This window comes from Balaenoptera acutorostrata, chromosome 19, assembly GCF_949987535.1.
Source record: "Balaenoptera acutorostrata chromosome 19, mBalAcu1.1, whole genome shotgun sequence".
Taxonomy (NCBI): Eukaryota; Metazoa; Chordata; class Mammalia; order Artiodactyla; family Balaenopteridae; genus Balaenoptera; species Balaenoptera acutorostrata.
In genome coordinates, this window is record NC_080082.1 from 18,027,864 (window position 1) to 18,052,075 (window position 24,212).

Genomic DNA, 24,212 nt, shown 5'->3' on the forward strand with positions numbered 1-24,212 from the left:
CTTTCTCCTTTCTACTTGTCTGTATGTAGCATAGACCAAATTAAGTTCACTTTAAAGGTCTGGCAACCCTCATACGTTGCTGGTGGGAATTTAAATTAGTTCAATCTTGATGGAAGGTAAATTTGGCAATATTTATCAAAATTACAAATGCATATACTTTTTGTGGTAGTTTAAAAAGATGTCCACAAATTCTTTACCATTCTTCCCTTTAAGAGCCGGAGCCCTGGGGTATAGACTGGACTTAGTAACTCACTTCTAATGAAAAGAATAGAGAAGAGACTAGGTCATAAAAGGTATTGTGGCTTCCATCTTGTTCTCTCTGTCAGATCACTTGCTCTGACAAAAACCCACAGCCATGTCTCGAGGACACTCAGCCAATCTTGTGGAAAGGCCTGCATAGAAAGGAACTGAGGACTTCTGCCAACAAGCAGTAAGAAACTGAGACCTCCTACCAACAGCTATATAAATGAATCCTGTTGGAAGTGGACCTGCCAACCCAGTCAAGCCCTCAGATGACTGCCACCCTTGCTGACAGCTTGACTGCAACTTCATGAAGCGTCCCAGGCCAGAACCAGGCAGCTAAACTGCTACCAGATTCCTGATCCTTAGAAACTGTGGGAGGTAAATGTTATTTCAAAGTCACTAACTCTTGGGGGTAATTTGTTTTATAGAGATAGATTACTAATATACCCTTTGAACCTGTGCTTCTGGGATTTATCCTACAGGTATAGAAATATCCCCTGTTCTATGAACTAACAATCAAAGCTCAGGAAATGATGTAAAACTTTGGATAAACCCCTTTCTAACCAAAGTTTTACTGCTCACTACTAGAAACTTAAGAACTAAATACATTCAGATAATGTGTTCCCTTGTTATCTGATCTATCTGAACTCAAGAACCAAAGAGTTTGGAAAGCACATGTGTGAAAGGAAAAACTACAAGGTTATTCATTATAGCATTCTTTGTAATGGCAAAAGATTATGACAACAAAACTGGGGGGTGTGCTTATTTAACTACAGCCACACAATGGAAAACTATACAGTTGTAAAAAAGAATGCTCTCTGTGCTTTGATATGGAAAGATCTCCAGGATATATTGCTTAATGAAAGAAACCAGCAAGGTATAAAGTAGTGTGCAAATATGCCATCTTCTTTTATAAAAGAGAAAAAGAAGAATATATATTCATAATTGCTTTTATTTGCATAAAGAAACTCTCAAAAGACTCAGTAGAAAGGAATGAAAGTGATTACTTCTCTGGGCGCAAAGGGGTAGGAATTAGGTGGCTGGGGGACCAGAAGGAGAGTAAGACATCACCTATTAACTTTTTATTCTGACCTTTGAACTATGTGAATGTATTACCTTTTTAAAATCATGAAGATTTCTAACATTCCTGAAAGCACAGAACAATTACCACTCAATTGAGTTTTTCAACCAGCATATAAAAATATAGAAACAATGATAAACACAACTAAAAGACTAAAACTTTCAAAGTCGTAAATACTTATACCATGATTTTCATTAGTTTCTTCTGCTTAGTTATTCTAATTATGCCTCCTAGAAATCATCACAGTACTAATTCTGTGTTCTAATGTATTAGAATCATTATTTGGAATGTTCGTAAAATTTCACGGCTGAAAAAATACTAAATCAGTGGAGTCCAAAATCCACTACACAATCACCTGGGGAGTCAAATGAGATTTCCAGGCCCCACCATCGGTCTACCAAATGTGAACTCTTGATGGGGAACATGAGAAGCCAGACCTGGGAAACTGTATTTAAAACAAAACAACAACGCAAAAGAACAAAACCTGCCTGGGCTGATACTGATGCAATCCCTGCTCCCTTGCACACACGAAGGAACTAGGATGCAAAGATATGAAGGCACTTTTAAAAAGATCTAAAACCAGTGAAAAACAGAGCTAGCACTTGAACACTCATCTCTGAATCCCTATTCTGTCTTCTGTTTTCAACTCCCTCTGGCCCAGCTGACAGTGAAGGCCCAGAAAGAAAAAGGATGTATTGTAACATCATGTAGAACTTTTAGTCTCCCTTTTGCCAAATTTGGATCTAAACTAACTTGGATTATATCCTTCCTTTCCCTTTACCCAACATCTACTTAGGTTTTCTTGTTTCTCCTCTTTTCATTTTTCAGTTGTAGACGACAACTACACGTGTTTAATGGCTTGTAAAGTGTTTTGTATATTTTATAATTTTCCCAGACCAGGGGATTAAGCCTGTTGTCCCTGAAACTCTGTCAGTAGACTAGTACAGGAATTGGGAAACTATGACTTGTGGGCCAAATACAGCCCACTACCTCTTTTTGTAAATAAAGTTTTATTGAAACACAGTCACATCTATTCATGTTCATATTGTCTATGACTGTTTTCTTGCTATAATGGCAGAGTCAAGTAGTTGTAGCACTAATAGCCCTTTGCAGAAGAAGTTTGCTGATCCTATTCTAAAACCGTGAAAATTATCTTCAGTCATTAAGGATACAGATGTTACTAAGAACCCCTTTTTAGTTATGTTATGATGATGATTATCATGACAGTCAGTTCTTCTGGTGGAGGTGATAATTAGCAGCAAACAACTAAACACTAGGGGAGGAGAAACAAAAGACTAACAAAAGATCTGCAAGTTAGACATCCAGGGCCTGACTGCATGATAAACATTACAGACATACGAAATGGGGGAACCATCCTGGCTCTGAGTAGTGACCCGGTGAGACCCTGCCCTGCCTCCCAGCCTACCTGTTCTGCCAGCCAGGCAATGTGTTTAACCTCCTTGCTGCCTCCTGCTGTACTGGTTGCACCAAGCATGGCATTGAGTTCAGCCAACACCTGTGGGAGGAGAGCCATTATGTTGGTGTGGATAGCTACGAACCAGGAGTGTGCTGTGGCTGTATCCTTGCAACGCAGGATCAACGTGTTCCTGCTATCAGGAGAATGTAGCTCTATCAATCTGTGTGGAAAAAGAAAAAAAAAAGTGAGCTAGATCAGAAGCCATCAAACCTGCCACGGTTTAACATACACAACTGAAAATCTACTTTTACATTCCAGAATATAAATACTTTCTCTTAATTCTTTAGGGTCCAATTCCAGAGAAATCCACATGTGGAAAGATCATCATCGGAAAGACTAACTGCTGGGTCTGTTGTTTCAGTATTAACGTAATGATCTAAAATAAGGGAACCTACTGTAGAGTCTGTAGTAGAACACTGCACTTTGCCTTAATTTCCATGTCAAAGAAATGGAAAGTGTGCTTGCTGAATCTCATAGGCACATTGTAAAGAAAGAACTAATATTTTTTTAAATACTTAGAAAACTCTGGTATACAGTATTGCTAGGTATATAGAACCTACTGCCAAACAGTGAACTGAAATTTCCACTGTGTGAAATAAAGAAAATAGCTGAAGAATGACTCTTTACGAAAATTTGAAATTGTTTTTGAGGGTCTGGGTAACATTATATGATTAAATCATCCACTGAGTCATGGTAGAAGAATAGTTAAGAGATCTTCAACTCTATGACTATTATTTGTTAATACTCAACTGTGAACAATCTATACTTCAAAAGTAACTTTTAGGAATTATGTAAATTTTTTAAAAAGTACACTCAACAAATTCCTTATAAAGCAATTTGTTGGGTACTATTTTGTGTTTTGATCAAAGTTTTTGCCAAGATGAATTTTAAAAATCATTCAATAAATGACTAACATATATACACTGCTGTGTTCTAACAGTGAACATACATATCTTTTAAAATGGAAAAATAATTTGGTAGGCTGGAAACTGACAAACTGCCACTGACCAAGGAGAGATCTTTTTATTCTTTCATCTTTCTGAAGATAGTTTTTGCTTCCTTGCAGCACTGTCACCAGATCCCACACCACCTGTCAAAGATGACCAGTTTACATGTACACTAGCATTTCTGCCTTGAAGTTTGCATCCCTCTCTTTTGTCCTGTTTAGAAATTCCTTTACAATTCCAAATTTTAATTTGTCATACTTAATATGGCAAATATTCATTCTCATTTGAACTCTGGTCAGTCCACCCTTTCTTAAATAAACATTTATTGAGAACCTACTGTATGCCAGATACTATGCTTGACACTGTGTTAGAGATACAGCAGTGAAAAAGATAGGCAAAAAAACTAGTCTCTACTCTCACTGGGACTATCATCTAATGGGGAAGGCAGAAAATTTATAATTAACCAATACACAATTACAGGTTACAAAAACTACTTCTATAAAGAACTGTGATGACTACCACAAAGTTCCTGGCTAAAAAAGGCACTCCCAAGATGGTAGTAGCAAAGCAGGACTGCAATGGAGGCCTCTACACCTCTGGGGCACACTTACCAAGCTGGTGTCATGCTGTGAGACAATTTATAAACACATCTACCTGGTACCTACCTACTTACCCACTCAATGCCCTCCCACTAGACTTACCCTTCTAGCTACCTGAAGGTCTAGCCACCAGTCTATCCATGTTTTATATGCCTTCACAGTTCTAGGGCAATAGCCAAGTAGGCCAGAAAGTTCTAGAAAATAGTCAAAACATAAAATAAGATCTGTGACCAGCCAAAACACTTCACAAAGCCCACACCTGAAGTATCTTTAGACAGCAAGTCATAAGCTATCCTGCTTTCTGTTTTAGTTACAGTTCAGATGAATTTATTTGATTTCCTATCCTATAGCTAAATACAGTGAGAAGTAGCTTGGGATTAAAATTTAGAGGGTTTTGAATAGCAGGTTAAGTCTGAATATTAATTGGTAAGCAACATGGAATCACTGAGGATTCTCAACAAGGGAACGATATGATCAAAACAATGAATTAAAAATAATTTTATGAGATATCTGTACACCTAGGTTCACAGAGGTATCATTCACAATAACCAAAAGGTGGAAACAACCCAAATGTCCATTGATGGAATGGATAAACAAAATGTGATATATATATATCCCACAAGCCACTTGGTGTGGCCAAAAAAAAAAAAATAATAATAATAATAATTTTATGGTGGGATGTAAGATGGATTACAATAGAGAAATGGCCTGGGGAGGTTTAATTGGACCCAAGAAGGATGAGACTACACAGAGCTCACCAGGAGGACCCACTCCTAGTCAGGAGGAACACCTCCATCCTAAAAGCTCAGCAAAAGTAGAAGAAGAAAAGAGATTTCTGACAAATAGCTTAACATTCATGTTGACCTTTATTTAGTCCTCTATATTACTTTATAATGTTTTTTCTTTTCAATGTTATTTTCCACTATATCAATTGTTGCCGTCATGGTCCTTAACATAAATATTTGTTGGCTAAAAAAATGATTATATTTTCTAAAAGAAAAATAGTTATACATTTATTATGGGAAGATTTAAAATAGTATATTACACTCACTCCCTGGCTCTGAACTCCTGGCAACTGCTGATCCTTTTACTGTTTCCAAGGAATCATACAGTACATAAGCTTTTCAGACTGGCTTCTTTCACTTAGCAATATGCATTTAAGGTTCCTCCATGTCTTCTGTGGCTTGACAGCTCACTTCTTTTTATCACTGAATAATATTCTACTGTCTGGATGAACCACAGTTTGTTTATCCATTCACCTATTTACTGAAGGACCTCTTGGTTGTTTTCAAGTTTTGGCAATTACGATTAAAGCATTTGTGTGTAGGTTTTTGTGTGGACGTAAGTTTTTGACTCCTCTGGGTAAATACCAAGGAGCACAACTGCTGGGTCACATGGTAAGACTACGTTTAGCTTTGTAAGAAACTGCCAAACTGTCTTCCAAAGTAGCCATACCATTTTGCGTTCCTACCATCAATGAATAAGCCTTTCTGTTACTATACATCTTTGCCAGCACGTGGTACTGTCAGGTGGATTTTGGTCATTCTAATATGTGTATAGTGGTATCTCATTGTTTTAATTTGCAATTCCCTAATGGCATATGATTTGAGCACCTTTCATATGCTTATTTGCCCTGTAGTTCTTTTTTGGTGAAGTGTCTGTTCAGATCAGATCTGTTGTCCATTTTAAAACTGGGTTGTTTTCTTATTGTTGAGCTTTAGGAATTCTTTGTAAATTTTGGATATCAGTCCTTTACCTGATATGTATTTCACAAAGATTTTCTCCCAGTCTGTAGCTTATCTTTTCGTTCTCTTAACAGTGTGTGACGGTTAATTTTATGTGTTAACTTGACTGGGCTAAGGGATGTCCAGGTAGCTGGTAAAACATTATTTCTGGGGGTGTCTGTGAGGGTGTTTCTGGAATAGATTTGCATCATCAGTAGACTGAGTAAAGAAGATAGCCCTCGACAATGCAGGTGGACATCATCCAATTCACCGAGGGCATGAATAGAATAAAAAAAAGCAGGGGGGGGCAAGTTTGCTCTCTTGAGTTGGACAACCATCTTTTTCTCCTGCCCTCACACATTGGTGTTCCTGGTTCTTGGGCCTTTGAACTCAGGGTGAATCATAAGACTGGCTTTCCTGTTTCTCCAGCCTGCAGACAACAGATCATGGGACTTCTTGGTCTCCACAATTGCGTGAGCTAATTCCTATAATAAATAAATAAATCTATTTAACTATCTATCCATCCTGTTGCTTCTTTCTCTGGAGAAGCCTAGTACACAGTGTCTGTTACAGAGCAGAAGTTTTTAATTTTAATGAAGTTCAACTTATGAATTTTTTCTTTTATGTACTGTGCTTTTGGTGTTGTATCTAAGAAGTCACCACCAAACTTTAAAGGGAATTTTTAAAAAGCATAATCCCACAAGCTCAGGGAGAAGAGGAGAAGAGTGACTACAACAAAATTTTGGAAGCTGGCAAACAGACAGAGCAGACCTAAGAAGAGTGGGGAGAGTCAAATCCAAGCCGATCCATGTTGCAGAATCCTGAAGAGGCTGGGGAACTGGAGGCACCAGTTACCTCTGGAAGTGGGAGTAAAGCACTCAGCTAAAATAAAGAGGCCGGCTGACTGTTTCAGCATTCCCCACCCCCAGCGGCCAGTGACTGCCCCACCCTCAACCCAGAAGAAGATTCATATCCACCCTCATTCCACCAAACTGAGTGCAAGAGCCAGTGATGTCCTTAATTTAGACCCTATACCAGGCTAGTTGTTTTCTACAGAGGCTATTTATTTCCAGCTGGTTGCTTTGGCACTGTAACCAGCTTAACATCCTTAATCGCATGCTAAAAGTTGTTGCAAAACCATGACAAAAAATTTCTTTCACTCCTCCTACTGACCTACTTAGCGCTAAAGGCAGGAATCAGTTCATCCTTCTCCAGACACAGAACATTCACCTTCTGAAAAAGCCTTTATACCTCATACAGTTCCTGGGAGAGTCTCTCAGACACAGCTCCTTTGCCACAGTTTAAACTCTGAAAATCCCGATGTTAAAGATCCTACTTATTAATAACTGAAAGAAAGGAAAATAAGTCTGATATAAAATAAACTTAACCTGATTAAGCAGGAAAAGATCATGGGACCACTAGGCTGGAAAAAGACGAAAATAGGAAATAAAACAGTTCCCAGGACAGAATCACCAATTTTTCATGAAAAGAGAAATTTTGCAGTGTTTCTTAAAAAGTGATTGTAAAATAGAAAATTAAATTAGAAGAAACAGAAAATAAACTCCAAAATAGGACTAATGATTCTAGGATCCAGAAGTCTGCCTTTGAAGAAGCAGCCCCTAGAGCTGATAAAGGGGACAAAGTGTTTCCTAACGTCTACTGCTGTTTTAAAAGACAAATTCAAATGAAAATTCTACAAATAAAAGTTCGGAGGCAGTCTGCCAGTCATTGTTTGGGCCCACAGGAGAGAGGAGGAGACAGCTACAGTGTGAAGAGTTCTGGCCTCTGGTCAGACCACTGAGGATTTCCTGAGAAATGCAATACATTCTGATCAGATGAATCAGATCATGTTTAGGTCCACAGAAGCATAGGATTCTTAAGTTTAGCCTGCTTATTTCTTCTGCTTAGTAAAGTCTATGACATAACTTATGTGTTCAATTTAGTAATAATCATGGTGTTTTATACATCATAAAGCCAAAATTTACCTTTTACATGGGAAACAGCCAAAGTGAAGATGACCCAGACATTGTGAACCAGCTCAATGATAACAGATTTACATTTCCGAAAAGCAGCGTTTAAGAACACCTTGTCCTCGCTAAACTCCGCACTGCCCACAATGCTGTTTGCTAAGGAACAGGCTCATGTTCTCTCCCTGGACTTTGTCATTATTTATTTAGCTTTCACTTTCCACAATGAACCACTTATAACTATCAGAAGCATCTAGTGAGGTCTTGAGGACTAGAGGTGGAAGAAGCGAATAAACTTCCTCCCCCTCTTTACTTATTCATTCTGATGGTCAGCACTTTTTCTCAGCTCTAGATAGTGAAACTGAATCAATGTAGTAAAACAGAAAAAAAGAACGCTTTCCTCTCATGTCAAATAAGTTTTTTATCTAGAAAGTGAAGTCTTTACATTAAAATGAAGGATGAACCACAAGGAGATTCCACTACACACCCACCAGAATATTTAATATTAATAGTTAATATAGTTAATATTAAAAAGACTGACACTACCAATGCTGGCAAGGATGTGAAGCAATGGAAACTCTTGCACACTGCTGGTGGGCATGTAAAATGGCACAACCACTCTGGAAAAAAGCCTGGCAGTTTTTTAAAAAACTAAACATACACCTACTCTTTGAGCCAGCAGTTTCACTCCTAAGAATTTATCCAAGAGAAATAAAAATGTATGCCCACAAGAGTTGAACAAAAATATTCACAGTAACTTTATTAATATTAGCTCCAAACTGGAAATAGCTCAGGTATCCATGAATAGGAAAATGGATAAAAAAACTATGTTATATTCATAAAACATAACACTACTCAGCAATAAAAGAGAAAGAGCTATTGTTACATGCAACAAGAAGAATGAATCTCAAAATTCTTACGCTGAGTTAAATAATTCTATCACAAAAAAGTACATATGATATGACTACATTTACATGAAGTTTTAGAATAGTTGAAACAGATCTATGACAGCAAGTCAGAACAGTAGTAGCCTTGGAAGGTGGGAGAGGGAATTGACTGGGAAGGGGCAAAAGAAAACTTTCCAAGGTAACAGTAATGTCCTGTATCTTGATAGGCTTGGGTTACATAATTTTATGCATCTGTCAAAATTTAGGATTTGTGTATTTTATTGTATGCAAATATTGTCTCAAAAGAAGAAAGCTACAGCGAAAACACTGAACTCTATATGCATGCTTGAGTAGAGAGAAGTATTCTAATGTGTGCAATTCACTTTGAAATGCATCAAAGAAAATTAAGATGGATTGACGGATGGATAGGTGGGCCAATCCATGATAAAGTATATATAGTAAAATGTTAATGGTAGAATCTATGTGGTGGAAAAATGAGTGTTGACTATAAAATTCTTTCGACTTTGCTGTATGTTTGAAGATTTTCATAATAAATTGTTAGGGAAAAAATGAAGAATGATGGGAATCCACTTGCCTATGTACGGCTTAAATACCAGATTCATAATTATTTTCCAGATTAGGGAACATCTAAGCCTATTCCTTGTCAGAGTTTTACAAAAGACTATGTGGAAGATTAAGATTTTCAAATAGAAATATGGTCAGTTATATAAGGCTGCAATGTGATAAATACCTTGGTGACAGATGTCCTGATGAAACTTATTTTTGCTATTCATAAATGAACTGTTTTTCTCCATGGCTTTAAATGTTGCAGCTGTGTTACCTGTCATGACATTTCCTTTGACAGAGCTGAGATAAATTTAAGGATCAAAGAGCTCCAAGTGATTTTACAGATACTATCTTATTTATCCTTGAAGTAAAAGAACAGAGTTGAGCAAGCATTATTATGTCCATTTTACAGAAAGAAAAAAATAGGAGGACAGAGAAATTAAGGGACTTACTTAAGGTCACAAGGACACCAACAGCACCTATAATAATAATATATTGAGAGGATACTATGCCAATTTTATAACTGTTCTCTTATTTAATCCTCATATAACCTTTCATTTTATACAGGAGGAAACCAAGGCTTACGAAAACAAATAGTTTGCCTAAAGTTACAAAGTCCATCACCCTAACTTCAGTGTAATTAGTCAATGGCTCTGAACATTTTTTTCTACCAAGACACTTAGGATAGATGTTCACATTCCTGTGGGTATAACCAAAGTTACGTATAATTTTGCCAGGTACCTGCAATTCTACTGCTTTTCTTTTTCTCTAGAAAGCACACTGGAATGCAAGTAAGAGTGACATAAGAATAACCTTGAATCTCTTCCAACTTCTATTTTACAAAAAGCAGATCATTTGCAAATTTGGTATTTTTTTTTCTTTTTTTGGCCGCACCATGCAGCATGCTGGATCTTAGTTCCCCAACCAGGGACTGAACCCATGCCCCCTGCACTGAGAGCACTGCACGTGGAGTCTTAACCACGTGACCACCATGGAAGTCCCCAAATTTGGTATTTTAAGTAACTTTGGAAACAAATCACTTTGCAGCATTAAGCCTGATAATCTGCAAAAGCCTAACTCTTCTAAGACCTATCCTTGTATAGTAATAAGTAGACTGATCATCTTACTGAAGAGCACGGTGATTATACAACTCTTGTAGCCCAAACTGCCCTCTCCTGTTGGTTCTGAAAATCTATTTCAAACTTGACCATCCACCAAATGTCTTTAGCATATACGCTAAAGAGAATGCAGCCCCAAGTTTTAATAAAGGTCAAGGTTATTGAGCTCTAAAAGATGTCTTAGTGGATGATAAACTAGCACCACTTTCAGCAATACAGCCAAGTCATATCACCTTCCTCCTTCCTTCTCTCCCTACTCCCACAACCCCAGCATGCTATAGAAATATATCAGCAGCACTACAGGTGCTGTAGACTGAATGTTTGTGTCCCTGCCTCAAATTCATATATTAAAATTCTAACCCTGAATGTGACAAAATTAGATGATGGGGCCTCTGGGAGGTGATTAGATCATGAGGGCAGAGTCTTCACAGATGGGATTAGTGCTCTCACGAGAGAGACCCCAGGGAGCTGTCTAGATTTCTCTGCCATGTGAGGGCATAGCAAGAAAATGACCATCTATGAATCAGGAAGTGGGCCTTCGCTAGACACTAAATATGCCAGTGCCTTGATCTTAGACTTCCAAGGCTTTTCCCTAACTGTGAAAAATAAATTTCTGTTGTTTATAAGCCATCCAGTTTATGGTATTTTGTTACAGCAGCCTGAACAGACTAAGACAACAATCTATTCTCGTTCTCAGAAATGACTTATAGGGACTTCCCTGGTGGCACAGTGGTTAAGGATCCGCCTGCCAATGCAGGGGACAAGTGTTCGAGCCCTGGTCTGGGAAGATCCCACATGCCGCGGAGCTACTAAGCCCATGTGCCACAACTACTGAGCCTGTGATCTAGAGCCTGCGAGCAACAACCACTGAGCCCACGTGCCACAACTACTGAAGCCCACGCGCCTAGAGCCTGTGCTCCGCAACAAGAGAAGCCGCTGCAATGAGAAGCCCACACATTGCAACGAAGAGTAGCCCCCGCTCGCCGCAACTAGAGAAAGCCAGCACACAGCAAGACCTAAAGCAGCCAAAAATAAATAAATAAATTTATTTATTAAAAAAAAAAAAAGAGGGCTTCCCTGGTGGCGCAGTGGTTGAGAGTCTGCCTGCCAATGCAGGGGACACGGGTTCGAGCCCTGGTCTGGGAGGATCCCACATGCCGCGGAGCAACTGGGCCCGTGAGCCACAACTACTGAGCCTGCGCATCTGGAGCCTGTGCTCCGCAACAAGAGAGGCCGCGATAGTGAGAGGCCCGCGCACCGCGATTAAGAGTGGCCCCCACTCGCCACAACTAGAGAAAGCCCTCGCACAGAAACGAAGACCCAACACAGCCAAAAATAAATTAATTAATTAATTAATCAAAATAAGAAATCTCTTTATTAAAAAAAAAAAAAGAAATGATTTATTATGAAGGGATTTAGCCTGAATACTTTCCTCAGCCTGACAATCAGATGACAAATTTAATGGCTATTTGTTCTCTTTATCACATGGTAACTCTATTCTAATTCCTTCCCTATAGTCCTAACTACATAATTTTTTTTAAGTCCATGATTAACAGATCACAGTCTCTACATAAATATATCTCATTTGAGAAAAAAATTTTAATTTGTATTTAAGAGGCAGAGTTGATTATTTATTTTACAAATTAGATTCTTTTTTATTTTTTTATTTTTTTATTTTTCTTTTTTATTTTTATTGGAGCATAGTTGCTTTACAATGTTGTGTTAGTTTCCACTGTACAACAAAGTGAATCAGCCACACATATACATATATCCCCTCTTCCTTGGATTTCCTTCCCACTTAGGTCACCACAGAGCATTGAGTAGAGTTCCCTGTGCTTTACAGTCTATTCTCATTAGTTATCTATTTTATACATAGTAGTGTTTATATGTCAATCCCAATCTCCCAATCTATCCCCATTGCCGACCCTGGTATGCATAAGTACAAATTAGATTCATACTGTATGAAAAAAAAAAAAAAAGCATTTCTTTAAAGATCAAGCTGTTCTGTATTTATATATGACTCAATATACATACAATCTTTCACAAATAAACCTGTATATAACAAGAAGTAATTTCTATGTCTTGAACTTTTAAAAGAAAGCAAATAAAAACAATACAAATATATCAGAATGTAATTTTCAAAATATGTATACATGGGAATTCCCTGGCGGTCCAGTGGTTAGGACTCCGCACTTTCACCTCTGAGGGCTTGAGTTCAATCCCTGGTCAGGGAACTAAGATCGCACAAGCTGCATGGCGTGGCCAATATATATATATATATTTATATATGTATGTATGTATACAAAGTTAGCAGTTAAGACTTTTTAAGCTACTATTTCTTGAGAACCTACTATGTGTTTGGCTCTATGCAAAGGGCTTCATGTGTGTTATCCCATTTAATCTGCACACTGAGTTAAGCATTATTCTTATTATTATTTTTTTTAATCACTGAGAATATGGAGGTTTATAGAGGTGAAGGAACTCGCTCAGAGCCTTCCTTGGAGCAGGTGACCTAGTTTGGATTCAAACCAAGGTCTGTGTGATTGCAGAGCTCAACTCTTTCCAGTATACACATAATATATTATAGAGCAGGAGCTTCCATGTCCCCATGGCCTAAAATGCCCAAGAAGGTCATTCAGCTTCTTGCTGTCTTCTGTGAACCATCCCATCCCGATTAGGCTGTGCATTCAGATCAGAGGAGACCATAAAAGCAAAAGTATATTATAAAAAGTTTGTCCTTAACTATGTCTTTGGACTAGTTTCTTTATCTCTTTTTTTCCCATCTCTAACCTAACACTAGGTTTACCAGTACCACATCATGGCATTAATGAAGACAAAGTCATAGAACCCAAATGGTGATAGAACTAGGAGGGACATTAGAAATTATCCAATCCAATGCTCTCATTTCACAAACGAGGAAACTGAGGTCAAAAGAAGCTAACCTGCCACAGTCACGTTACTAGTTGATGCAGTCTGACCTATAATGAAGATCTCTGATTCTTTACACTAACCATAGTATAAGGAATTTCCTCCTAGGAGATATTTTTTAAAATTTCTTGGACAAGACTTTTTCAATTATTAAGTACTATTCATAATGAATAAACTAATAATAACACTCCAGAAAGTTTAAAATGAAAAGTAGAAGCCTCTTCTTTCCTTCTACCTTCTAATCCCATTTCATTCCCCAGGCATAACCATCATTAAGCTTCTTGTGTGTTCATCCAAAATTGATCTATATATGTACATATATGTGTGAAGTAAGTTAAATATGGAAGTCCAAAAATGATTCTCTCATCTCAGACTGATGTTTTCCTCTATATAATTTAGTCAACAGTCATATTATTGCATAAAAATACGCAAAGGGAGAAAGTAATATTGCAACATATCTGTAAGTTTGCAAAGCTATGAGTACGATGTTCTCCTTAGGTACAGCTCACCTGTTTTCCAGGTCCGGCATGCTTAGGTTTCTAGCAGCAAAGCACATTTTGAGAGGGATGACCTTCCTGTCCTTGGTGCTGTTCTGGTGTTTTGGAGAACCGGAATCCTCGCTGCCACTAAAGCTCGGTGACTGGGGAGCTGCACCTTCCCATGGCAGATCTGATACTAACGATGGCTTCTTGATATATGGCGTTACTTCTCGGATGAATTTAACTAATGAACAAAAATCAAAGAAGAAGGTTAGTATTTTTGCTTCCTATGAAAAATAACAACTGAAATATATACATACACGAACTATCTGGCATGAAGTGAAAAAATACACGAAGTTAAAGAGCCAGCACACAGAATCTTAGGATTGGAGGGTGCTTTAAGAACATGTAATCCAAATGATATACCACTGCTCTATCCTAAAAACTTTAACTTCTGAGTCTTTGCATATTGTTGCTTCTGCTTAGGACACCTTTCTCCCTTTGTCGGCCTGGTAAGCTCTACTCAAGAGTCACCTCCTCAGCAGCCTTTCCTGTTCACTCTCTCCAGGGTATTACCATTACTCTTCTGTAGCAACCTCTAAGCACCCTGGGTTGTAATCCTTTGTTAATACTTCAGTTCCCCTGCTGGCTGCGAGTTCCCCAAAGGCAGGGTTTACAATTTATTCAATCGTGGTGTCTAACATCCAGACCAGTGCCTACTCAGTAAATGTTTGAATAAATGAGTGAAGGAAAAAATGAACAATTAAATACCTGAATTATCTCAGTAGTTGGCCATCATGAATGAATCTGGAGATAGATTCAGTACCTCCTGAGACAGCCCCATCTAGCTTTAGACAACTCAACATTTAGAAACTTGAAACTTCCACCCATTGGTTTGCTGACTACAGAGGCCATATAGAACAAACTTAATCTCTTCCACATGAGAACCCTTCAGATATCTGAAGACTGAGATGATCTCTCTCTTCTCCAGACTAAGCTATGTATCTCTATTTCAGTTCGATTCAACTCAGTCAACATTTTTAGCTACCTTCCAAGTATCAGGCATTAGGCTAGCCACTGAGAATACAAGAGTAACTTAGGCATGGACCCTGCCTTCAAGGAATGTCCAGTCTAGTAAGGGAGACAGCTATGGAAACAAACCATTATAGCTTTGAAAAACAAGTACAAAAACATAGTCAAAAACAAGGTATTTCTATTAACGGTAGCCCCAAATTAAGATATAGCTTTTAATATATGCGAAATGTTTTTCTTTTAAGTTCAATTTTAAGACATATAAAATACTTCTTTTACCTCATTCATGACTGGCAACTACTATCATTTGAGGCATTGTGCTCTTATTTCAAAAACTAGATAAACTGAAGATTATTAAATCCTTTTTTAGTAAAATCTTAAAAAGCATTAAAATGTCAATAAATCATTGAATGTAGATAAATCGGTCACCATTTCCTCTTCTAACATCAATATATGTTACATCAGTAATCTACCTCCTCTCAAATTCCACTGTGGTAGGTCATTAGAGTAGTATCATGGGAACTGAAAAACTAGAAAGATATGATCATTATCAATGCTTATCAATGTCATAATAGCTAGTATTAATATTTTATAGCATTAGAAGCTTTACAAGCCTATGAAACTTTACTAAGAAATAGATTACTAAATCTAAAAAATAATCAGCTATGTTTCTAAAAACATAGCTAACAAGTCTTTAAAATATTGTTTCTTTTTTGAATAGGTAATACATGCATATAAAACAAAATTCAGGGTTTCCCTGGTGGCGCAGTGGTTAAGAATCCGCCTGCCAATGCAGGGGACAAGTGTTCGAGCCCTGGTTCGGAAAGATCCCGCATGTCACGGAGCTACTAAGCCCGTGTGCCACAACTACTGAGCCTGTGCGCCTAGAGCCCGTGCTCCACAACAAGAGAAGCCACCGCAATGAGAAGCCTGTGCACCACAATGAAGAGTATCCCCTGCTCGCCGCAACTAGAGAAAGCCTGCACGCAGCAACGAAGACCCAAAGCAGCCAGAAAGAAATAAATAAATTAATAATAATAATAAAAAAGAAACCGTGATATGGGACTTCCCTGGTAGTCCAGTGGGTAAGAATCCACGCTCCCCATGCAGGGGGCCCGAGTTCGATCCCTGGTCGGGGAACTAGATCCTGCGTGCCGCAAATAAGACCCGGCGCAGCCAAATTAAATAAATAAATAAATAAATAATCTTTAAATAAATTAAAAAAAAAGAAACTGTGATATATTTCAGAGTTATTTCACTTTTCCTGATAGTTAAAGATCATCCTCAACATGCTTAAACTCTGATGTTTATAGTATTTTAGGTGTTTAGTTGCTGAAGTTAATCTTTCTTTTACGCACTGCTCGCTCTTATTGAAAATGAAGGGGGTTCTCCCCCACCCTAAAAGCATCACTATAATCCCTTCTCTTTAGAGTGACAAAAAACATATACATGTATTGTACACACACCTGGAAAGACATCTGGGAAGATTTTCAGCAAAATATCAATAGTGCCTAGAAATATGCATAGGACTGCCTTTTTTTTTTCTTTATGTAGTTGTGTATATTTGAAACTTTGATGAGCCCATATCATTTATACAAAAAACAAAAAACCTTATTTAAGAAAGGAAGAAAATTTATTCCGAAAACTTGCTCAAACTTTAAACATGGAACCACCTTAAACTAAAACCTTGTTGAACCTTCTAAAACTATAATGCACGGGATAGGATCCAAGATCCAACTGATTCTTACTGAATTCCATGCTCTAATGAATAAGGTTACAGGGGTCCATGTATATTAACAAGGTACACTGCTATCCTGGTTTGGGGCATTAGGCAGCATCTGATTTTAAACTGAATGCCATTTATGTGGCTTTTAAAAGCTTATCCAAAAGATACTTTATAGGGCAGAAGTAGCCTATGGCTGTGAACACAAGTATTCTGGTATATCAATCACCTTCCCTTATAAACATCAATCTCTCATATAATCATTATTTTCCTCTCTAATTTCTAATGCTTATCGTTTTCTTATCTCTTCAAGTGACCTTTACTATGAGTTTAAGTGAAACTAAATGGATCAGACAATGTAGGGAGAATCGTGCCAATATTTCCCCTGCTTTTGCAAACAAGTTTGTTTCTGACCTATCTTTAGGGTGGAAGAGCTGGCTTTTCATTTGTCTCACAAGTGAGTTACATTGACATCACTGTTTAAGTATTCTCCCGAGAAGTTTCTCCTTGACCTCATCCCAAGCTCCTCCTCCAAATCAGGAATCTGATAGATGGCCACCAAAAGCATCAGGGAGGAATTACTTATTTTTCGTAAAAAGCCTTTTACATTCTCAACTTGCAGGTGCCTTTCAGCTCAAGTCTCTTGCCATTTAGGGCCTGAGTAGGCTGCACAGTCTAGGGTTTGGTGATGTAAACCTTACACGTGTTCAGAGTGACTCTGATTTCATTATACCTTTCCATTTTAAAGTATCAATAACATTGCACATTCTCTAATTTATTGAGCTCCTGCTATGTGCCAGGAACTGTTTTGGGAACCTAGAATAATATATCCATGGACAAAACATGCAAAAATAAAAAAGGATAAATGTAATGAATAAGTAAACTATATTCTAGAAAAACAAAAACTTACATTCACATAAACTTATGTTCATATATGTTCACATATATGAATGTTTTTTATCAGCTCTATTCCTAAGTGCCCAAACTGGAAACAACCCAAATTTCCTTTAATGGGTGAATGGATAAATTGCAGTACAGCCAGGGAACAGAATATTACTTGGCAATGAAAAGGAAAATGAGGGGATTCCCTGGTGGCGCAGTGGTTAAGAATCCGCCTGCCAATGCAGGGGACACGGGTTCGAGCCTTGGTCCGGGAAGATCCCACATGCCGTGGAGCAAATAAGCCCAAGAGCCACAACTACTTAGCCCACGTGCCACAGCTACTGAAGCCCACGTGCCTAGAGCCCATGCTCCGCAACAAGAGAAGCCACTGTAATGCAAAGCTCGCAAACCGCAACAAAGAGTAGCCCCCACTCGCCGCAACTAGAGAAAGCCCACACACAGCAACAAAGACCAATGCAGCCAAAAATAAATAAATAAATAAATAAATAAATAAAATTTAAAAAAAAAAAAGGAAAATTAACCGAGCAACTTGGATGAATCTCAAAGGTATTATGCTGAGTAAAAGAAGCCAGTGTCAAAAGGTTACATACTGCATGATTCTATTACTGAAAAGACAAAACTGTATGAAGACAGGCATGGGGAAGATGTGATGAGTTTTTTTTGAGCGAAGAACTAGCCTATATCCTCATTGTGGTGATGGTCACAAGAATTTATACATGGGTTAAAATTCACAGAAGTGTATACCATATGGGGGGTGGGGGGGAGCCAATTTTACTGCATAATTAAAAAATTAAAATTAAAATAAGTAAATTATAGAGTAAGTTATAAAAAATTAAGTGTTATGGAAAAGGGTAAACAGTAAGGGAAGGCAGATCAGAGTGCTGCAAGGGGGTCAATTTGCGACTGTAAATAAGATGGTTAGGTGAGCTGCCTTATGAAGACATTTGAGCAATGACTTAAAGAAGGCGGGGAGTCAGTCAAGGGAATATTTGGGAGAAGCATTCCAGATGAGAGAAAAGTGTTAAATTAAGTAAGGCCAGTGTGACTAGCACAGGGTAATAGAGGGGGAAAGAGAGAAAACAGGGACATAAGGGTAGAGGGAATGGGAGGCAGCTCATGTAGGTCACTGTAAGGACTGTGGCTTTTATTCTGAATTGGGAAGCCATTGGGAGGTTTTAAGCTGAGCAGTGATATGATCTAACTTGTATTTTAATCATTCTCACTACTTTGTTGAAAATAGAGTGAAAGAGGGCAAGGGCAGAAGCAGGAAGACCAATTGGGAGGTTATTAAATGTGAGAGATTATGGTAGTTAGACCAGGGTGATAGGAGTGGAGGTGGTGAGAAGGGTCAGATTCTCTACTGAAGGTAGATCTACTCAGATGCCCTGATAGACTGGAGAAGGGGGGTTGACTTATCCTTAGGGTGGATAAGGGGGCTGGGGATAAGAGAAGGAACAGCAAAAGAGACAGGAGACCCATGAGAGACAAGTCTTCCATAGAAATACCGGCCTAAATTAGTACCAAGTTTACTCAAACTGGAAAATGCCTTGTCTTGATCTTACTCTCCCTGACTTGGCTCCTTCCTCTCTTTACCACTCCTTGAAAATAAAAACTTTATGCTTGCTGTTTCTATTTTCTCCTTTTGCTCCTTAATCTCTTCTGAATAAAACTGCATTCTAAAGACTAGCTCGTGTTTTCTTACTCACCCAATCTAAAGGCCCTTTTTCTCAATCCCTATTCTTGACCATTCCAACATCTGACAATACACTCTATCAACTGTTTTTACTCCTCCTTTCTGACCATTTATTTTCTAATACCTGCTTCCTCCTCCTAGCCCTACAGTGATTTAGCACTTTCTGCTCACTTTATCCTCTACTCTCTAGCAACTTTTTTTTCTTTAATATTCATTTATTTATTTATTTGGCTGCACCGGGTCTTAGCTGTGGCAGGCGGGCTCTTCAGTTACGGCTCCAGGGCTCCTTAGTTGTGGCTCACCAGCTCCTTAGTTGTGGCATGTGGGCTCCTTAGTTGTGGCATGTAAACTCCCGGTTGTGGCATGCATGTGGGATCTAGCTCCTTGACCTGGGATCGAACCCAGGCCCCCTGCATTGGGAGTGTGGAGTCCTATCCACTGCGCCGCCAGGGAAGTCCCTCTCTAGCAACTTTCAGTGCTGGATCTTTAGATTTAACATACATCTAGAGAACCAATTTCTCTTGTTGGCCCTGATTTCTTTCACCAGAGTGCTGCCCCAACCCTTCAAACTTAACATATGCACATGTGAACCGATCTTCATTATCTTTAATCTCCTCCTGTGTGCATTGCTTTAGTTATTAGCATTAGCAGCACCATCTTTCTAGCCACACAGTGGCTAAACCAGTAGTGTAGCAAGTCTGGTGTAAAGCCCAATAATCTGAATTTTATTAAAGCTCCCTCAGGTGGCTGATTCTCATGCCCACGATGCTTTGGGAACCACTTCTCTAAACCTTTGTAGACTCCTCCCTCTCCCTAGCCCCCACATCCAATCAAGTGCCAAACCATCTCATGCCACCTCTGCAATTTTTCTCTAATCTACCTACTTCCCTCAATTCCCACTACCGACATGCTCTGGATCACCCAAACCATTGTAATGGCCCCCCCCTTTTTTGGTAATTGTGGTAAAATACACATAACATAAAATTTACCATTTTAACTGTTTTTTACGTGTACAGTTCAGTGGCATCAAGTACTTTCACACTGTTGTGCAACCATCACCTCCATCCATCTCCAGAACTTTTTCATCTTCCCATACTGAAACTCGGTACCCTTTAAACAGTAACTCCCCATTCTCTTTCCCCCAGCCCCTGGCAACCACCATTTTGCCTTCTGCTGGCCTTATCCTTTCCCCTCAGATAATTACACTGGCAAATACTGAAAAGAAAATGAAAACAAATATAAAAATTCCTGATTCTACCCCATTTCCTTCCACATGTTTTAGTCCTTTACTTAACATGGTAACATACATCTTCCCATGTTAAACAAATTCTTCATAAGCATCATTTAAAAATAGCTATAGAGCATTCCATCGTGTTTACCATAATTTATTCAGGCGTTCCCTAATTTATTGGGCACTTACTTTAAATAATGCTATAATAAATATATTTTTCAGGAGAGAAATTACTGTGTCAAAGGAATATTTAAGACTCATGATAAATACTGCAAATTTCTCCCCAAAAGGATTATACCATTTTATACTCCCACCAGCAGTATATATGAGCATGTCCACGTCAGTAGACTTGTCAACAGGAAGTAATCTTATTTAAAACAATCTTTGCTATTTTAATGGGTGAAAAATGGTATGTATATATGGCAACCCAATCTTGATCTCCTGCTTCAACAAATGCAGGATGTTATTATTTTCTTCTCTTTAAAAGCAGGAAATTCATGTCTCTATACTTTTTTGTCTGAAGACATGGAAGGAGTGATTTGTGAGTTACGACAGTGAGGAGTTACAGAATGATCACCAGAACCTTAAATCTAACACAAATTTGAGCAATACTTCTTTGGATTTGTTGTACTAGTATTTCCAAAGTCATACTTAATTTCCCATTATTGCCTTATCATTTAACTCTGTGAAGTTAGCTCCTTTTTTCTTGCTAGTCATCAGGAGGAAAAAATCCCCAGCAAAGAAACCAAACATGTCCTCAGAAGCTGTACACGTGCTTATGTGATTTCAATGTTCTGCTTTAAAAAAATAACTATAGTTTGTGTTTGTCCTGAGATTTTCATTTCACTTCATTACCCATCTTTCCTTCTCCATTTCACTCCAAGGTCTGTCCAAGTCAATAAAAGTAGGAGATGTATTCTTTCTGAGGATCTCAAATTACTACTAAGATGACATGGAGAATTCAAGTTTCCTTTTAAACCTCTTAGCTACAGTGGAATAAATCCAAACAAACCAGAAATAAGGTATCTCTGAAATTCGTCCCCAGCAATTAAAATTTCAGGATTTTAAAATTATGGCCCTTTATAATAAATTTATGCAAACTGGTAAAAAAAGATATTTTTTTGGCCTCAATCAAATTCTAACATGGATATCTATTACTTTTATTCAAAAGTATTAGCTTTCACGCTTTTATGTATACAAACATAGAACCAACTAGATTGAAATAATTTGGGTCTTTGGACTCTTTACTGTATAATTTCTCCTTGGTAGTCTTCTTCAACTACTAATCTTATATGGTAAAACCAGTTGTGGGTCATTTATAAAGTAAATATTTAAAAAATGAATTTAAAGTGATTTTCTTTCAAATGTTTCTTCAAACTGCAAAAGAATATGCAAGCTTTTCAATTTTTTATAAAAAAAAGTTTTAAACACCTTAGGTTTGCATTTTTAAATGTTTTTGTAAGGAAGACAGCTACCGGCAGATTTCCCTGTGGAAACTACTAAATAGTAATTATGTATGTTTAGAATCCTTTATATAACTAATCCATAAACAGGAGACACTGCATTTGAAAAACTACTTCAAATTACATATTTTTCTTTTCCTTTTGGTGTTGAGATTTATATTTATTTCCTATGACAGATCTCTGTTTTTATAAGTCAATTCTACTTTTAGTACTTCTCCCTCCCCTGAAAGGAAGTACTGCTTTATGTGAAACAATGGTCCAATCTGTTTCATACCCTTTTTGCTTACTTCAAAACATACAAAGCAGAGGACTGTTGACAACAGTAGAAAAGTCTTGACCATCTATAGGATTAGAAAAAATAGAAAGATAAAGACTTTAATTTCATTTTCACTAGAGTAGAGGCAATGAGAAAGGCAATTTGCATAAGGCTGGTTAGGAATAATTTATATTGCTTCTTAGTCTCCTGCTGAAATATGAAAGTAGAGGCTAGTTTTGCTTTGTTTTTTTTATAAACCCTATCAGATTCTTAAAAACATGGTAAAATGACTCAAACTCTATAAAACCAAAGGTAAAACTAAGGGTATCAGAGTTGCTAAGTGAAAATAGTAAGCTCTCAGTTTTATGTTTTAGAAAATTATATATACATTTGTATGTTCATAAAGTACTCAAGAAAAATATGCCAATTCGCACCAGGACATGGAAGCAACCTAAGTGTCCATCGACAGATGAATTGATAAAGAAGATGTGGCACGTGTATACAACGGAATATTACTCAGCCATAAAAAGAAACAAAATTGAGTTATTTGAAGTGAGGTGGATGGATCTAGAGTCTGTCATACAAAGTGAAGTAAGTTAGAAAGAGAAAAACAAATACCATATGCTAACACATATATATGGAATCTAAAAAAAAAAAAGTTCCGAAGAACCTAGGGGCAGGACAGGAATAAAGATGCAGACGTAGAGAATGGACTTGAGGACACAGGGAGGGAGAATGGTAAGCTGGGATGAAGTGAGAGAGTGGCATGGACATATATACACTACCAAATGTAAAATAGATAGCTAGTGGGAAGCAGCCACATAGCACAGGGAGATCAGCTCGGTGCTTTGTGACCACCTAGAGTGGTGGGATAGGGAGGGTGGGAGGGAGATGCAAGAGGGAGGAGATATGGGGATATATGTATATGTATAGCTGATTCACTTTGTTATAAAGCAGAAACTAACACACCATTGTAAAGCAATTATACTCCAATAAAGATGTTAAAAAAAACTAAACAAACAAAAAAAAATGCCAATTCGCTAATAATGGTTATATCTACATTTCAATTACAGTGACTTCTATTTTTGAAGTTAACTATTTCTACAATGTTTGAACTTTTAAATAATAAGCATATGTTCTATTAAATAATAATATTAAAATTAATTTTAAATATATGCCATCAAATAACAAAGAAAAACATGGATTAGAACGTAATTTCAGAAAAAGATTCAATAGCAGAAACAACGACAATGGGGGAGAAGTCACTATTCAATAAATGCTGAAAGAACAGTGGGGTATCAGTGTGCAATTGTCTTATATCTGTATCTCACACCCTACAATGCATTTGCTAACTACAGTTGATGCCCTTTGGATAATTTTTGTAAAATCACTGAAGTGTAAATACAGAGCAACAAATTTTAAAGTCAAATGAATCTCAGTTCAAGTCTTGACATTACCATTTAAATTTTGAGAGGTTTGAAGCACATAATTTACTTGCCTGAGCCTCAGTTTCCACATTTGTTAAACACTGAATACCACCTTCAAATGGCTGTTGTGGGAATTAAATGAGATAATGTATGAAAAGTGCCTAGGCCTGTGTTTGAGTGTTGGAAGTACTGAATATCAGTGCTTATTTGAGTGTACAATTAATACAATATACTCTGGACAAAGTATAGGAGAGTAGACAGAGGCTAAGATATGAAATTGAATAGACCAAATTTGAATTTCAGTTCTATTAATTATAAACTTAATGATTTGGACAAATAATTTAACTTTTCAATCTCAATTTCTAATCCACAAAACTCTAATACAAACCCTAATACCAATTGTCCTGAATAACTGAGAGGATTAAATAAGATTAACTGATAAAATAAAAGTAAACTGGTTAAGAGAG

At 37.6% G+C, this 24,212-nt stretch overlaps 1 protein-coding gene across 2 annotated transcripts in view; it reads right to left on the bottom strand.

Moving 5' to 3' along the window:
- The window catches only part of SNTB2 (syntrophin beta 2), a 110,162-nt gene that overhangs the window by 53,584 nt on the left and 32,366 nt on the right, over positions 1-24,212 (bottom strand). For both annotated transcript variants that reach the window (XM_057533880.1, XM_057533882.1), the window contains exons 2-3: positions 14,048-14,261; positions 2,751-2,961 (exon numbers count right to left, since the gene is read on the bottom strand). In XM_057533880.1, coding sequence (XP_057389863.1) covers positions 2,751-2,961; positions 14,048-14,261 — 425 coding nt within the window. The remainder of the gene's footprint in view (positions 1-2,750; positions 2,962-14,047; positions 14,262-24,212) is intronic.